At 42.7% G+C, this 18937-nt stretch overlaps 1 protein-coding gene across 4 annotated transcripts in view; it reads left to right on the forward strand.

Moving 5' to 3' along the window:
• Positions 1-18937, forward strand: part of LOC148896643 (glutamate receptor ionotropic, kainate 2) — a 251019-nt gene that overhangs the window by 101359 nt on the left and 130723 nt on the right. For all 4 annotated transcript variants that reach the window (XM_088997801.1, XM_088997804.1, XM_088997803.1 and 1 more), the window contains 2 exons: positions 9500-9553; positions 10208-10381. In XM_088997801.1, coding sequence (XP_088853927.1) covers positions 9500-9553; positions 10208-10381 — 228 coding nt within the window. The remainder of the gene's footprint in view (positions 1-9499; positions 9554-10207; positions 10382-18937) is intronic.

Raw genomic sequence — 18937 nt, forward strand, 5'->3', positions numbered from 1 at the left:
TGGAACCCTTGATTAAAACCTTTTTCTTTGCATCCAAACCTGTCGTCCATTGCACTTCTTGTCCCGTCCCGCTGAGAGCAAGCCTCTCATGATATCACATATGGTGGAGGATGCGGGCATTGGACAAGCGGTAGTAAGTGCATGGACATTGAGGGTTTGTGTTATGGTTTTTCTAAATTGAAAATATCCTCAATTACAAAAATGGAAGACGTTTTGAAAACCCTGCTTGCAAGTCAGGAAGCCCAATATCAGACCAATTTGGCTCTCCTGGAGGAGCAAAGGAGAGCCAATGAACTGAAGGCAGAGGAATTGCTCTTGCAGAAACAAATGGCCGCCAAGAATATTCCCCGGGTGAAGGCGGGGGATTTTTTAGCCAAGATGGGGGCGACGGATGATGTTGAGGCGTACTTGCATATGTTTGAAGCAACCGCCACTCGGGAAAAGTGGCCCAAGCAGCAGTGGGTGGGATTGCTTGCACCCTTCCTGACAGGGGAATCGCTGAATGCTGTCCTGGACTTGACCGCAGACAGAGTAGAAGACTACGACTATTTAAAAGCTGAAATTCTCAGCAGACACGGGCTCACCAAGTTCGGGATGGCACAGCGCTTCCACACCTGGACTTTCCAGCCAGACCAACCTCCACGGGCACAGATGCACGAATTGGCCCGCATCGCACGGAAGTGGCTGGAACCGGAAAGGAGCACGGCAGCTGAGGTGGTCGAGGCCATTGTCGTGGATCGCTACTTACGAGCCCTGCCCTATGAGGCAAAAAGGATAATCAGTCAGCAGTCGCTGACTACTGCGGGTCAAACAGTGGCAGCGGTGGAGCAGTACCAGGCCACAGCGGAGATGCTGCGAACGACCAAGAGGGAAACCGGCAACACAACCCCATCCCGGACTGAAATGGCCCGCCCAAAGTTGCCCAAGCCCGCCAAGATTGCTCCAGGTAGTGTCAGAAGTCCACCCAGGCAGTGGCGGACGCCCAGTGGCACCGAAACCAGACGATGCTACCGATGCGGAGAGACGGGACACTTCTCATGGCAGTGTGGAAAACCAGCGGAAGAGTCCATGCCGACCGCTGACTCTTCTAGTGCCCACCCTGCTCACTATGCCTCCCTCCTGGGGGGTAGTGAACGCGCACTAACAAGGCCCCCCACCTGTCCGGTGACAGTGAATCAACAGGATGTTGAAGCCCTGCTGGACTCCGGAAGCCTGGTCACCTTGGTGCGCCAAGCGCTGGTCGATCCAACCAAGTTATCTCCGGAGAAAACCCTTCCAGTCTGCTGCGTCCACGGAGACACCAGAGAGTACCACACTACGGAACTCACCATGACCACAACTAAGGGAATCATCCGCACGGTAGCTGGTGTGGTTGACTCTTTCCCTGTCCCCCTCCTGATTGGACGCGACTGCCCGGCCTTTCACCCCCTGTGGAGAGAAACGCAGGAAAGACTGGCCCGACTACCTCGGAAGGGGAGAGGTAAGACGCGTGCAGTGAATACTCAAGCCTACCCCTCTAATTCACTCTCCCCAGCCTGTGCCCTCCTAGGGACAGCAAATGTACCACCGGAGACGGAGTCTGGCCCAGAGACCGCCGAGAAAACTCCAGCGCCAGAAAATCTCCCGGCTTCCAGTGGTGATGAGAACCCAGGGACCCAGAAGCTGCTTCCTCTGACAGGCCGGTATGGTACAGCCCACTTACAGGATCCTACCCTTGCTAACGCCATGAAGAATGTGCAGGTTTTAGAGGGTGTAGTACTGGGGGAAAGGACAAGCCCCACATACCCCCATTTTGCGGTTGATCGGGGGTTATTATACCAGGTTACGAAGCAAAATGATGAAGTACGCGAACTACTCCTTGTACCACAACCACACCGAGCTACTGTACTGGACTTGGCACACACACACCTGCTAGGGGGACACCTAGGGGTGGAAAAGACAAAAGAGAGAATCTTGCAACGGTTCTTCTGGCCAGGGGTGCACAAGGATGTGGAAAACGATTGTCGTTCTTGCCCTGAGTGCCAACAGGTGGCGCCCAAGCCCACATACAGAAACCCGCTAATTCCCTTACCCATCATTGAGACCCCTTTTCAGTGGCTTGGACTGGACATAGTCGGACCCCTACCAAAAAGTGCTAGGGGACACCAGTATATTTTAGTAATGATGGATTATGCCACCCGGTTCCCAGAAGCTGTCCCCCTCAGAAAGGCTACCACAAAGCAGATCGCAAAGGAACTGTTTGCTCTCGCCAGCCGGGTAGGGATCCCAAAGGAGATACTGACCGACCAGGGAACCCCCTTTATGTCCAAGGTCATGACGGACCTGTGTGCCCTGCTCAAGGTCAAGCAGCTGAGAACCTCCATCTGCCTCCATCCCGCTGAGAGCAAGCCTCTCATGATATCACAATATATATATATATATATATATATATATATATATATATATATATATATATATATATATATATATATATATATATATATATATATATATATATATATATATATATATTCTTTTCCTTTCGGCTTTTCCCCGCAGGGGTCGCCACAGCGAATCAATGTCCTCCATCCATCCCGGTTTTGTGCATCCTCTTCTCTCACACCAGCTACCTTCATGTCCTCTTGGACCACGTCCATAAACCTCCTCTTCGGTCTTCCTCTTGGTCTCCTGCCTGGCAGTTCAAGGCTCAGCATCCTTCTGCCGATATAGTCACGCTCTCTCCTCTGGACATGTCCAAACCATCTCAGTCTGGTCTCTCTGACTTTTTCTCCAAAGCCTCTAATATGAGTTGTCCCTCTAATGTACTCATTCCTGATCCTATCCAACCTGGTCACTCCCAAAGAAAACCTCAACATCTTCAGCTCTGCTACCTCCAGCTCTGCTTCCTGTCTTTTGTTCAGTGGCACTGTCTCCAGTCCAAACATCATGGCTGGTCTCACCACTGTTTTATACACTTTTCCTTTCATCATAGCTGAAACCCTTCTATCACACATCACACCTGACATTTTTCTCCAGCCGCTCCAGCCTGCCTGGACACGCTTCTTCACCTCTTTTCCACACTATCCATTGCTCTGGAAAGTTGACCCCAAGTACTTAAAATCCTCCACCTTCTTAATCTCTTCTCCCAGTAGCATCACTCTTGCACTTGGATCCCTCTCATTCACACACATATATTCCTTCTTGCTGCGACTGATCTTCATTCCTCTCCTTTCCAGGGCATATATCCACATCTCTAGTTTCTCCGCCACCTGTTCCCTGTTCTCGCGACATATTACGATGTCATCTGCAAACATCACGGTCCAAAGAGTTTCTTGTTTAACATCATCTGTCAGCCTGTCCATCACCATAGCAAACAAGAAGGGGCTCAGGGCTGACCCCTGGTGGAGTCCCACCTCCACCTTGAATTCCTCAGTCATACCGACAGCACATCTCACAACTGTCTTACAGTCATGATACATGTCTTGCACCGCTCTGACATACTTTTCCGTCACTACAAACTTCCTCATGCAATGCCATAGCTCTTCTCTGGGCACCCTGTCATACGCTTTCTCCAGATCTACAAAGACACAATGAAATTCCTTCTGACCTTCTCTGAACTTCTCTATCAGCATTCTTAAAGCAAACACTGCATCTGCCATACTCTTTTTTGCCATAAAAAACTGCTGCTCACAAATGTTCACTTCTGCTCTTCGTCTAGCTTCAACTACTCTTTCCCAGAGTTTCATTGTATGGCTCATCAACTTTCTTCCTTTGTCGTTAGTACAACTCTGCACATCTCCTTTGTTTTTAAAAATGGGCATGAGTACACTTCGTCTCCATTCTTCAGGCATCTGTTCACCATCTAAGATCTTATTGAATAACCCATTCAGGAACACCACCGCCACCTCTCCAAGACACTTCCATACCTTGATTGATAAATCATCAGGCCCGAGTGCCTTTCCCCCCCTTCATCCTCTTCAGCGCCCACCTCATTTCATCCTTGCTAATGCTTGCTACGTCATGGTCCACAACAGTCACGTCTTCTACCCTTTCTTTCTTCTCATTTTCCTCATTCATCAATTCTTCAAAGTACTCTTTCCATCTTGCCATCACACTACTGGCACCTGTTATATACATTGCCATATCTATCCTTAATCACCCGAATCTGTTGCAGGTCCTTACCATCTTTGTCTCTCTGTCTCACCAGCCTTTACAGATCAGTCTCACCTTCCTTGCTGTCCAGCCGAGCATACAAGTCATCATCGGCCTCTTGTTTGGCCTTTGCCACCTTACTTTACCGTGCGCTGCATCTCCTTGTACTACTGTTTACTCTCGTCCGTCCTCTCAGTGTCCCACTTCTTCTTTGCCAACCTCTTTCTCTGAATACACTCCTGCACCTCCCCATTCACCACCAAGTCTCCTTTTCTACCTTTCTTCCACTCGATACACCAACTACTTTCCGACCTGTGTCTCTGATTAGGTTCGCCGTAGTTTGCCAGTCATCTGGAAGGACCTCTTGCCCACCCAGTGCTTGTCTTACCTCCTTCCTAAATGTCATGCAACACTCTTCCTTTTTCAACTTCCACCATTTTGTCCTCACTTCAGCCTTTGATTTCTTCATCTTCCTCACTGCCAGCATCATCCTACACACCACCAACCTATGCTGTCTGGCTGCACTCTCACCAACCACTACTTTGCAGTCACTGATTTTCTTTAGATGGCGCCGTTGACACAAAATGTAGTCTACCTGTGTACCTCTGCCTCCACTCTTATAGGTCACCCTATGTTCCTGTGTCTTCTGAAAGAAAGTATTCGCAATAGCCATTTCCATTCTCTTAGCAAAATCAACCACCATCTGTCCTTCAGCATTCCTCATCTGGAGTCCAAACCTGCCCATCACCTCCTCATCATCTTCGATTCCTGCGCCAACATGTCCATTGAAGTCTCCACCAATTACAACCCTCTCACTTCTCGGGATGTTCTGTATGACTGCATCAAAGTCCAAACAAAACTTTTCCTTCTCCACCAGCTCATATTCTACTTGTGGGGCATACACACAAACAACATTGAACATCACACCTTCAATTTCTAGCTTTAGACTCATCATTCTATCTGATACTCTTTTTACTTCTAAGATATTCCTAACAAACTCCTCTTTTAAGATAACCCCAACTCCATTTCTCTTTCTGTCTTCACCATGATAGAACAACTTAAACCCTGACCCTAAGCTTCTAGCCTTGCTCCCTTTCCACCGGGTCTTCTGGACACACATTATGCCTACCTTCCTTCTCTGCATCATGTCAACCAGCTCTCGACCTTTACCTGTCATTGTTCCTACATTCAAAGTTCCTACTCTTAGTTCTATCCTCTTGGCGTTCCATCTCTCTCTTTTCCTCCAGGCACACCTCCCTCCTCTCCTTCTTCGACCAACAGTAGTCAATTTTCCACTGGCACCCTGAAGGTCAACAGTACCAATTGCGACCGTTGTTAACCGATCCGGTATGGGATTCAGAGGTTTGATTCACATATTTTTTTGGGCTAATGTTTATGGGCAAAACCCATGATTACATTTTCGAAATAATTATTGCTAATGTTCATTTACATTTTGTATGGACATGCTCATTGTGTGCAATGATGTGTCATGGTGAGGAGAACTATATTTACAATTAGAACTCATTGAACCGCAATTGGTGACATTTAGATGGGCTCAGATCTTCTCAGGTTTCAAGTTTGGTCCCTGACACTTTTAATGTTTGGGAATGAATGCATGCTGATGTTTGATTTAATTTTTATTCCTCAGAATACAAAGAGAAGTACTCAGTCCGAGTTATCCTCGGAGGTTAGCAATTATATGTTTTTTTTTTTAATGGAGTCTTTGACTGAGTTAATTGTAGAGAGCATTTTTGTTTGCAATAATATGGCTCTAAAAAACAACACTTGATCGAGTTTTTGCATGAAGTCTTACCATTGTACGTTTTATAAGCCATGTTGTAGTATTGTTCATTTAGAGATGAGCAGTGGAATGCAAAGAATTATTATATTCTCATTACAGTTTACTTACTCTTGCACAATGCCCCCATCTCCACTTTTGATGGTTATGATGGCTGTCCCCCTTTGAAGTTTCTAAAAAAATTCCACACCCCTGGTAAAATGTCTGATTTTTATGATACTGTTTTACAAAAGAAAAAAAAAATCAACACATTTAAATACCTCCAAACCACTAAATGATCTATAACCTGTGATAATCAGTACAAAAAAATGAAAGAGATAATTTTGTTGCACAAGTGTGCACACTCACGTATTGTATTGTATGTTTCAATGTATTTTGTCGTTGTTATGTTATGTTTCGATGTATTTTTCAAACACAAACTACACATTTCCATTGCAATGTGGATCAGACAATTAATGCCCTGTTTATTAACCTTATTTTGGGAAAGATGCAGAAATAATTGACGTTCCCTCAAAGTTTCATACTTCATAGCAGCATCCATTCGCTATCCCTCTATGTTTAATCATGCTCCATGCAACACTAATCTGTGATACTTATTGATTTTGTGAGTCCTAGTATGGCAGGCAGGAGCCTGACACCAGATTACAGCCCCACACGATTGCAATGAATTGGCAATTGCCCAGCCTGTACGCGCACACACACACACACACACACACACACACACACACACACACACACACACACACACACACACACACACACACACACACACACACACACACACACACACACACACACACACACACACACACACACACACACACACACACACACACACACACACGCGCACACGCACAAACACACACACACACACACACACACCAAATGTTAATAGAATTATAGAGAAACTGGGATTCTACTTTGAAAACTCATCTCCAAGGTGCTTTTAATGATAGATTGCAGTGGTAGGAATTCAAGGTTGAGCTCAAACAGACACGGATTGGTCTTTCTTCTTCACTAGTGTCATTGTTTTGATCATGATTCAAATTTCACTGCCACAGGGTGAGGGGAGCAAGTGACAAGGTGATAAATTGAGAATTTACTCTCCGATCCAAACACCTCAAGCAATTTGAAGATACGGGCTAGGAAAAACAAACACTCAAGACCAATACGTACTCCACAATGACAGAGAAAGGTGTTAATATTTCTTGAGCTTGAAGAAAACCAAACAACTCTGGCCTTTCATTAAATATATCATAGATATTTTCAGTAATTCCTCATTTGGCCTTCCACCTGCAAGGGTTGTGTGTCTTTGGATGATCTCTTCCATGCACAATATTTTTGCTATCTCTATTTTCTATTTCTAATACTGTTATTGTAATAATGATTTTAACAAATTATTATTACTATTTGTGCTGCAATTGGCTGCTAACCGAGCCAGGGTGTCCCCTTCCTACTGCTCAAAGACACCTGGAATAAGCTCCAGCATGACCCACAACCCTTGTGAAGATAGAGTGGATCAGAAAATGGATGGATGGGCGCATTCTTATTATTTTTGTTATGCACATGTGAGCTTCCGGAGCTAGAAATGTCCCTAGAATAAAAATGGTGAACCCATGTAAAAAAAAAAAAACAATCTGTGTTGCGTTTGCTGAATTCTCCGCTGCTAACACAATGGCATAACCCCTTCATTTAAGGGATATGCTCCAAATCAAACATGTGTGTCTGCCAATTTGACACATTTCTGAATCATTTGACAGCCAATGTATTATTTACCACCTTCACTCTTCTAGAATGTAACCCTGCTTCACTGATGCTCTTGTGCATGTCTACCCTATCTAGTAAAACATCTGGTGCACCTGCCTACAGGCTTCACTGCAGCACCACCTACTCAAACAGTTCCTTTTCAGCACAACATCGCACATGCCCCACAGTATGATGTTATGTTTTCTTTTGTAGGATATGTATGTAGAGTTTCATTTAATTTCAAGTTTCCTTCTCACTCTTGAGTCTTTAAGTGCTTTCCACAAGTCCTTTGGCATGAACATTTCCTATAAGTATTTATAAAACTCAAGCCCAATTCCTACACAAACTTGCATGTCTACATATATTTCCAGGGCTTGAGTGAACCTGAGAGACAGTTGGAAAGTTTTATATGAAGCAAACTAATGTAATGTATTGACCTCTGCTACAGATTTCACAGTGTGTCTACTCTTTTGAGACTTCTTTTTGTAGTTTCATTGTTGTAAAGTACTCTAGAGCTCCATGAATTGCCATAAAAAAGGCTGGGAGCAATGTATAAACCTTCACCTGAAGCGTCTACCATGTGTGGGAGATGGGAGATAAGAAAAGCAGTGCATTAAAGTTTTGACTGTTAAACACGCGACTGCACATTAATCGTGCGAACAGGAGAGCAACACAACAAAACACGTGAAACAATACCTCAAAAACAGACTTCACACTACCAAATCCCAAATCCTAAATACGTTTAGTGCAACATAAGAATTAAATCATTAAGTGAATTAATTAAATAATGGTGAAGATCCTGGAACTACACCTGAGAAAACTGACTGAAGAAAAGACTGAATGGATGAAGGAATGAAAAAAAAAAGGCTTTGGCAATTAAACGGGCATTTACACAAAGCGTGACAAAAAGACGGAGAATCCCTTTTAAACTGTGGGGTTAACCAGTGCAGCTGGTGGCACTTCTGAAACAAAAATGACAAATCATGGCCTTCTCTCCGACACCGATTGGTTGTTTAGGTATATTTAAGTATGAAGGCTGCCAATCAGAAAGAAGCAGGTGTCGATCCTCATCACACAGAAAGATAAACTCAAACACAATTTAACAAGCACCGAACTTCACGAGCCAAAACAGTGGTTACAAATGACACATTAAGTCATGACCATAACTGCAAATGTACATTCTCAATGAATACGTTCATTTTTTTTTTTTTTTTTTTTTTTTTTTGATTCGTAACCTTGAAGTCATATAACTCTTATGTTTTGAGTACCCAAAGAAACCAGGTTCACCTGCATACACCGTTTGAGATATTCCTCCAACCTGGCCACTCACCAGGGGGGCAGCTATCAGGGCCAACATCATTTATTTTGAATTCAACAAATCCAACATAAGATCACACATCGGATACCCGCATGTGAAGAGAAAAACAATGTTGAAACTTTGCAACAAAGACACGACTCGCCTTTGATTAAAATTATATTATAATAACCATGGTTGGTCATTGAGTTAATACAGTTGACCAATAATGCACGTTAAAACATCTACGGCATGTCAACTGTGTTCTTATGCAGTTCCATCTTTTCCTATGCTCCGAGAAGTTAAGCAAAATGCCTGTCTTGTCATGCTACATGATTTACAGCCAGTCTACACAATCATCAAAGAAATGCTTAAGTGTGCACACATTCAATCTTAAACATCTTCATTCTTTCATAACTTTGCTGCTGGGAAATGTAAATGTCTCCACTGCGAGACTAATAAAGGCAAATTCAATCCAATCCAATATTACCTTTGTGATATCTCACTCTGTCCTTCTTTCTATTTCTTAGGCTCTTGCTATGGGGATGATGACGGAATACTATCATTATATTTTTACCACACTGGTAAGTAAAACTGTCTATACCTACTTTACATAGAGACCTAAAATTTGTATCCCAAAATAGAGACGGATTTGCTGTATTGAGCAGCATTGTTTGCTCTTTCCCCTTAATTTATGTATCAATAGTTTATCTTTTTGATTTCTATCCCCCAAATCACTGTGATCTTTATCATTTAAGAAAATAGGGTCTTTCCACGAAATATCATTAAAAAAGAAAAAAAGAAGAGAGAGAGAGCAAAAGAGAGAGAGAGAGAGAGAGAGAGAGAGAGAGAGAGAGAGAGAGAGAGAGAGAGAGAGAGAGAGAGAGAGAGAGAGAGAGAGAGAGAGAGAGAAATATTATGTGTTTGCTTCTTCATTATCCAACTATCATTAAAACCTAATAACTTCATCCTGGACCTTTTGCTTTGACTGTTTCCCATAGCTGACCTTCATTTCACATGATTGTTTTAAGTTCATCCCTTGTCCCCATAACGTTGAAATATTATAACGGTAGTAACCATGTGTAAAACAAATCATTATAGTGAAGTGAAAAACAGTTAAGTACAGTCAGTATTGTAGTGATGTTGAGTGACATTTCATCCACTTCATCAACAACTGAATACTTTTTTTCATAAGTTATTTTATAAATTGGATCTAATTACTTTGTTTGTACTCTCAGGATCTGTTTGCCCTTGATTTAGAGCCATACCGATATAGTGGTGTAAATATGACTGGCTTTAGGATTCTCAACACAGAGAACAGCCAAGTCGCTTCCATCATAGAGAAGTGGTCCATGGAACGACTGCAGGCTCCACCTAAACCTGACTCTGGTCTACTGGATGGCTTCATGACAGTAAGTCTCTTCAATATTTTGAAAAAAAAAAAAACATTGCTATTTTATATCGAAATTGTAAGTGACCGTTCAAAAGCTGGTGCTGAACTAAATGGTGTGGAATTAATTGAAATGCATCTGACCCTGCTTCTTGGCTAAAATCAGCTAAGACTCCAGCAAACCTATGAGCCTTGTGATGATGAGCGGTAAAATAATGGGTGGATGGGTGTTCAAGAATGATATGCAGCATTTGGAAATCTTTCACATCACTTTAACTTGCATGCTTATTGTCAGTGTTGGCAGAAAAAATGTCATAACTTTTCAGGAAACCACAATTGCCGATAGTTGTCTCACTATGCTTTTGCACACGAAGCTGGCTATGATACAGTGTAACAGATTAATTTGATGTGGACATAAGCCTCAAGTACTTCGATGACCACTGTATACACTATGTATGAACCTGGGATGAACATGGAGAATTTTTAAAATTCAGCATCAATGTTATTTAGAACCATAACTGTGAAGGTGACGTCCAGTTGATCAATTGCATCATCAAACTGACTTTGCATTTTATATATCTGCCATTCAAATCTTTGTAGATCCAATCCAATCCAATGTAAAAAATGTGTGTCAGGTTCGACACGCATTTGTTTTTCTTCCATCACTTTTCAGTTGTTGAGGGTGTTTGGTGGACGCCTCTGTTGCCTCCGGAGTCCCAGTACTTAAAAGAGAACTCATTGTGTCTGATCGGAGCATGCAGCCCAGCCTGTCATAAACTAAACTGTGCCTCATACTTCTTTCATTTCACAATATTATCTGGGATGGCTGCCAAAAAACATCTGCCCTCAATAGACAAAGAATGGAATCGAAATAGAAATGTTAGAAACTGAATAGATAACATTAAGAATGACTCTGAGTGGATAAAGGTGAGATACAAGGAGGATTCCTTCAGACATGATTTGATGCAGTAGCGTGTTTCTACTGCAGCTGTGATGCACTGGAAGTGGTAGCAATAACAGCCTGGCTGATTCATAACTACTCAAGTACAGTGATCCCTCGCTACTTCGCGGTTCACTTATTGTCACGTTTTGCAGGGTGGTGATGGTGGGTGCGGATCCCAAAAGGCAGGCAGGAGGGAGCAGGAGGGAGCAGGAGGTTGTGTGACAAATTGTATTAAAATAGAGGTCAGCAAAATGTAAAACATCAAAATCACCTGAACGGAAAAAATACAAAGTATCAAAAGAAAACCAAGTGTAAAATCCGCCAATGTTAAACAAACACATGCACAGCATACAATGCATACACAATGCATACAAAGCATGCAACAAACATGCAGCAAACAATGAACCGACACCGGATGGTCGTGCCGGGTGTCCTTTTAAGTGTCAGTGATTAAAACGACCAGCACCTGTGAGGCTGCAGGCAGGGCTGACGTCGCTACCCGTTGGTCGCCAATCTGATCGGGACGACCAGCACCTGTGCAGGTGCAGGAGGGGCCGACAGCGCCCCCCGTTGGTCACCAACCAGATCATGACAGTACTCCCCCTTCAAGGGGCTGCTTCCAGAAGTCCCAACAGTCTCCCAAAAGGTCCACTCGCCAGGGAACAATGGTGGAGACGGCAACCGCTGCCTCTCCAGCATACGACGGGCGGCGGCCTGATGGGAACGGGACTCGGCCTGGGGTGGACGAAGACGCGGCACGGATCGTCGTGGGCATGAGTACGATCCCTCTCGCACGTTCACGCGACGGCGCATGGCTCAACGTGGACGTCGAACTGCCAGGCGCAGAATGGCACCCCGTACGGCCGTATGGGACCAGGTCTCGGCTGGACGCCGACGTGGGCGTGAACTGCCCGGCACCGGGGAAACGAGACCAGTCCTGAGCCGCTCCGGGGTCCAGCGGTGAGTGGGGTCTCGGACTGACGTGGACGTGGACGTTGCACGGCTCGTCGTGGATGAGACTCAATTCGTCATGCACGACGACAGCGTGGCTGGACGTGGGCGTGCACTGCCAGTCACCTAGTGTCACCCTGGACGGCCACCTGGAAGGAGGTCTCGGCCGGACGTTGACGTGGACGTTGCGGCTTGTCGATTGACACAATTCAAACTCCACGAGGCTTGGGCTAACGTGGACGTAGCATTGCCAGGCACAGGGTGGAAATGAAACGGGTCCGATGTACCTGCGGGATCCGATGGTTGGTCGGTTCATTCTGTCACAAAGCAGGCAGGAGGGAGCAGGAGGTTGTGTGACAAATTGTATTAAAATAAAGATCAGCAGGAACAAAATGTAAAACATCAAAATCATCTGAACGGAAAAAATACAAAGTTCAAAAGAAAACCAAGTGTAAAAGTCCGCCAAGGTTAAACAAACACATGCACAGCATACGATGCATACACAATGCATACAAAGCATGCAACAAACATGCAGCAAACAATGAACCGACACCGGATGGTCGTGCCGGGTGTCGTTTTAAGTGTCAGTGATTAAAACGACCAGCACCTGCGAGGCTGCAGGCAGGGCTGACGTCGCTACCCGTTGGTCGCCAATCTGATCGGGATGACCAGCACCTGTGCAGGTGCAGGCAGGGCCGACAGCGCCCCCCGTTGGTCGCCAACCAGATCATGACACTTACCGTGGCTTCAGGGTATCGCAGATGTTTTTTCAGGGGAAAAACTTTTTATTTATTTATTCATTTATGTATTTATTTTTATTAATGGCATGCAAATGTGCAAACAAACAAAGTAAAAGAAACACTGCAAACAACACTGCAAACAAAGCAGAATAAAATCAAACACACTAGCTTTGAAAAGCTCATGGAGCATTCTGCTCCATGGGCTGTTCTCTATTCTCAAAAAAAAGAAAGACAAAAAAAAAAGAAGAGTGCCAACAACTACTGATAACAATGTTCTTCTCTCTGAGAAAGACTCCTTGAGTAGAAAAAGACGCTACAGCGCAGCAGAGTCTGGACGAATAAGCGCAGCAGCAAAATATTGTTTTACAACACCGTTCTTTAAACTATTAAAAAAGAGGTTTTATTGTTTATTTGTTTCATTCTGGAGTATGTACAGTTTTGCATTGTGTACAAAAAAAAGCTGACTACATTGTACTTTGCGAATTTCACCTATCGCGGGCTATTTTTGGAAGGCATCTCCCGCGATAAACGAGGGTTCACTGTTCTGTATGTTGTTGTTTTTTTCTGAACAAGCATGTTTTAATGAATTGTGTTGTGAGATTTACTTACTCTACTTACTTTACTTACATTACTCACTTTACATGCCATTTTTGTTGTATTTGTGGCCTAGTCAATATTTCCCACTTGGGACCTGTCCTGGGCGATGTATTCCATTATAACTGTCCATTCTGCAGAGTCCACAAATTGTTGCTCATGATGCTAAAGCGACATAGATATTTGAAAAATTCATAATACCCCTGTAATGTGGAAATTGTTTCAATGATGTGGCAGCAGAACAGACAATATAATTTAGATTTTTTTAACATTATTTACAGGAGATGAATGCCTGAAAAGACTGCTGTGACCGTGCCCATCATTAGATTTGTGATGTATGCGTTAGAAGTGGGGTTTGATATATTACACAAATGGTTAATCAGTCAGAGGCTATTGCTTATTGAAGACTGCAAGGGTATTTACAGGTATGATTCACGATTGCATTTGTATGCTGCATTAGGTTTTTGGTGCTTGAGTGGTGAGTCGTTAATGTAACATACACTAAAGTAAGTACCACTTACTCTAGTTCATTGGACTCACGTCAGCAATAAATTGTCAAAATGGTTGGGAAAAACATCTATGTATATCCCAAGTTGTTTGGTATGATATTTACTCTCTCTCTCTCTCTCTCTCTCTCTCTCTCTCTCTCTCTCTCTCTCTCTCTCTCTCTCTCTCTCTCTCTCTCTCTCTCTCTGTCTGTCTCTCTCTCTACCTACCTACCTCCCTGTCTGTCTGTCTATCTATCTATCTATCTATCTATCTATCTATCTATCTATCTATCTATCTATCTATCTATCTATCTATCTATCTATCGATCGATGGATCGATCCATCCATCGATCGATCAATCCAACGCTGTGAAATGTGAATTTCTCCACTGCGAGGCTAATAAAGGCAAATCCAATCCAATCCAATTTGTTAAATTGTCCACCGACTCCTCCACTGCACAAGCATGTTTCCCAGGACCCACACATGAATATGGACTGAGGTTTAAAGAAACATTTTGGCATCACTGTAATTCATCCTGTCACTCGCTCATATTTGGGGGAATACCACATCAACTTTTTGCATTGTCCAATCTTTTAGACTGACCTTTTTATACATCATGGCCATTTTGTTTTTTATTTTTGCCGGTTGACAACACACTTGGTATTCAGAACAATTCTGTTTCTCCTGTATCCTTTCTGTTCACACATTACCATAAAAATGCCATACCAGTGGGGACAGTTTAATGGGACACAGAAGGAAAGCTATTTCTTTTTTGACAGATATCATTTAAAGTCTGATCCAAACAGTTATGAGAAAAATCTGACATTTTCCTGGATTCATATTTTCGCGGAATAACTGGAACCGATAAATGGTGAGCGACAGGAAATAATGAAACAAATCATATTAGAAAATGTGTTTTCAAACAGTATAAGCCCCCACTGAAGTCATGTGGCCGACACATATGTACATGTTGTACTTTGTGTATTCTAGCCAACAAATCCTCTAGCATTCAGTACTGTATGTGACTGATGGTGACTCTTAGCAACAAACATAAATTAACATTATCATTGTTACTTTGTTTATTTGGTTTTAAAATAACTGATTGCTTTGGAACATGTATTATAAAGTAAAGGTAACATCAAACGGTCGTAAGGTTTATACGACAAAATAGTATATGCTGTCAATCTGTTGTGTTTAAAGAACGTTTTCAATTGAATACTATTATATACCAAACAGCTTGCAGTTCAATTATAAATCTTTGAGTGTCATTTTTATCATGTTATATTTTGTATTATCGATTTTTATTAGTGTTGTTCTGCTGACCCAAATACACACGGCTTCTCATGCATGTGCGCTGTTGAAAAATCGCTCTCCCTGCTAACAGAGAAGCCAGAAGAGGTCGCCCAACACACACGCTCGGACTGAGGCGGATAAGTCTCAAAGAGGCGGTGGCGGCGGCGGGGTCCCGACGCTCCGTTCTCGCACCCGAGCGCACCTGAGCGCCTACGGCCGACCCGCCTCGGCTTTCGCCCTGGCCGACGTCGGCGGACCCTCGACCCAAAGCCCACCCGCCTCGGCGTTAGAAAGTAGAAAATTATTTTTTATGGGGACCTGGGGGAAGGGATTATTCTCATTTTAATGGTTTCCTATGGGAAATTAATTTTTGGGAAACACACTTTTCGCCTTACACACTCTGTCTGGGAACCAATTAAGTTCTTAAGCCAAGGTATCACTGTATTTGGCCGTGAAATCCACAGTTTTGCTACTTTTGTGCTTTGCTATCAAGAAAATGTGACTGGACATATAAGTTTGTGTTGATGTGAAGAGGGTTATTAAGTGGCTTGCAGCAATAGTGCAAGACAGTTGAATTGACTAATGGGGTTTCTTCTCTTTCAGTCATTCTTTTTCATGATGGATCATCATAAATGGCAGCTCTAACTGGGACACGTTTTACTCTGTTTTCTCTGTGAATATGTTTGAGGGGCTCATGCTGTTTGCTGATGGAGGCCTTGTTTGGTGCTGACCCTTGGCATTGCTCAGGTATGGGGCATCAGGGGATACCAAAGCTGTCAAAGGACACAGCATAGACCATGAACCTGTTTATGCCTAGCTATTCTAATCCCACACATGCTATATTGAAAAGAATCCTGTGTAATAATGCTTTTTGCTGTCTCCAAGAAATGTCTTTTTCCATCTCGCATTAGTCCATCTGTTTCCCTGTATGCGTCAAGTTGTGTCTCACAGACTTGGATCTGCAATTGTGCACATGCTAGAGAATTCGGCTCTCACATGTTGGGGGCCAGCTGGTACTCCATGTGCTGAGGCAGGCAGGGCAAAGCTAGTAAAGACATCAAACTGTGACTCTAGTAGACTCATAAGCAAGCAACTTGAAATTTACATTTGTTGTCAGCCGATCTCAAATCAGTACTTTGATCTCATAATTTGTGTAATGTGTTTTAAATATCTGGGATCATGTGCAAATCTAATTAAATAAATCACGTACTTGGAATACCTCACAGTTTGATACAATACATTTGTAATGACAATATCACTCAAACCCGGCGCATATGAAATTTACTGTAATGTTATGAATGGTATAGTGTCGTGAAAAAGCAAAAACAATGGCTGCTTTGTGTTTATTCCTGAGCCATGTAATTGTGTCGTTGGCATTGCCATGCTTTTGCTTGCTTGTTTCTCATGATCTCGCCTTGATTCTCGCAAGATATTCATTCATTCAATTTCCGAACTACCTTATGCTCAGTGGGGTTGTGGGAGGTGCTGACTTCAGGCAATAGGCGGGGGGGCACCCTGAACCGATTGACAGCCAATCCCAGGACACACAGTAATGAACAACCATTCGTGCTAACACTCACACCAAGGGACAATTTGGACTGTAAGGAGAAACCGGAGTACCTGGAGAAAACCCATGCATACTTGGGAAGAACATGCAAACGACACTCAGGAATTGAACCTGGGCTGCCTCTCACGTGTTAATAAATAACAAAATTCAAATTACCGAAATTCTAAGAACTCAAGCAGCGAAAATTTGTTATTGACACGTACTGAACAATCCACATTGAGAGGTTCAGGAGTAAATTGAATGTTTTTAATCCCAGTAATGCCGAGCAGGACAAAATGCGATCAATAAAAATGTATCTGACCAAAAACGTAAAAACTGACTTCTGTTGATTTGGATTAATGAAAAGCAGCTTGCAGGGGACAGTGTGAGTGAGGGTATTACCACAGAGAGAGCAACTTCACTCGGATATCATCAAGAGGCAACTACATGAATGACCTTAACAAAGGTAAATAAAACGACTTTGTAATACAGTACACTTTATTTCCTAAATTACAATGCAATAAAACATTTATTATATATAAAATATGGAATATTTTGTGTAGTTTTAAGGTTTATCTAGTAGGAAATTATGTTTTATAGGGACCTGGAAAGGATTATTCTCATTTTTAATGGTTTCTTATGGCAAATAAATGTTAGTCAGACCAACTTTTCGCCTTACAACACTTTCTGGGAACCAATTAAGTTCGTGAGCTGAGGTATCACTGTCTATACTTAATCTTGGTTTCACTCCTTGGTGATTTCTACTATCTTTTTGACTGTTTTATTTCCTGGTTATGATAGTTGTCCATGTTAAGCGCTTGATTACAGCTTTAACTGTTTTGAAAGCGCTTTATAAATCAATATGTATTGTATTGTATTTTATTGTATTGTATATAAACACACTCACATACACACACAATTTGATTTGTTTAATTCTGCAATATTTGTAGCTTTACGGAGCAGGCCTTGAAGGTTTTAGAGGGGATTATTTTACTCTGCTCATTATCTGCTTTCTGGGAAAAACTCATCAGATTCACTTGAGTGTTAAGACTATTAGTTCTACTGACAGTGTGTCTAATTCACGGGACAGTGGATTCTGTTACAAAAGCAAAGTGGGAAAGCTTGCAGTCATGTTTGCAGTCCATTCAAGGCTGGCTATTACTGTGCTTGACAGACCAGCAGTCTTTTTAATTAGCAGGACTCTGTTTAGAGAATTAACTAGTTGATGTTACTTTGTGATTAGATACGGTGATAATGCTCCGGGTGTCACTTGTTCTTTTTATTAGGTGTGGAGTCCCTCTTTGTGGGCTCATATACTTGAAAGTACAAATGAACTACAGCACATTTATCAGATGAACACATATGCGGCTAATACAGATTACAGTGTATTGCAGTGCAGATGTAAAACATCTGCCCGGAGGCCAGAGCCGTACAACCTTTACGTCGGGCGTACAAATTTCAAAACGTCTCGGCCCAGGTGGCTAACAACTTCTTCAAGAAAAAAAAATATATATTTTTTTTCAAGTCAAACGTTTGTTTTATTCAATAAAGCAAAAGCTACAAGCAAATTGCTACAAGCCACGCGGACTCCTCTTTCTAAGCGCCTTTCAAAACTCTCAAGTACACTTTACAGTCACGGTATAGTCGGTATAAGCACGAAAAAGGCTTCTGATTGGCTGCCGTATGCAAATTGCCAAACAAACAGCCAATCAGAAGCCCGTTTCATGCTTCGGACTATACTGTGACTGTAAAGTGTACGTGAGAGTTCTAAAAGGTGCTTAGAAAGAGGAATCCACGTGGCTTTTAGCAGACAACGCAACGCAAACATTGCATTGTGCACCATGAAGACAACTCGAGCAAAATCTTCAGCTTGGGATATTTACCATAAATTAAGCAAGGGAGCATTTGTGGTAGGTACTTCCTTAATTTAACTTAATTTAACTTAATTTAACTTCACAATTTTTTTTTTCTTCGATTAGTTGTCTTATTGTGTTTCAAGTTGTGAAAAATGGGGCAGGCAACT

Source organism: Hippocampus bargibanti, linkage group LG06, assembly GCF_051943395.1.
Source record: "Hippocampus bargibanti isolate YZ-2025 linkage group LG06, ASM5194339v1, whole genome shotgun sequence".
Lineage (NCBI taxonomy): Eukaryota > Metazoa > Chordata > Actinopteri > Syngnathiformes > Syngnathidae > Hippocampus > Hippocampus bargibanti.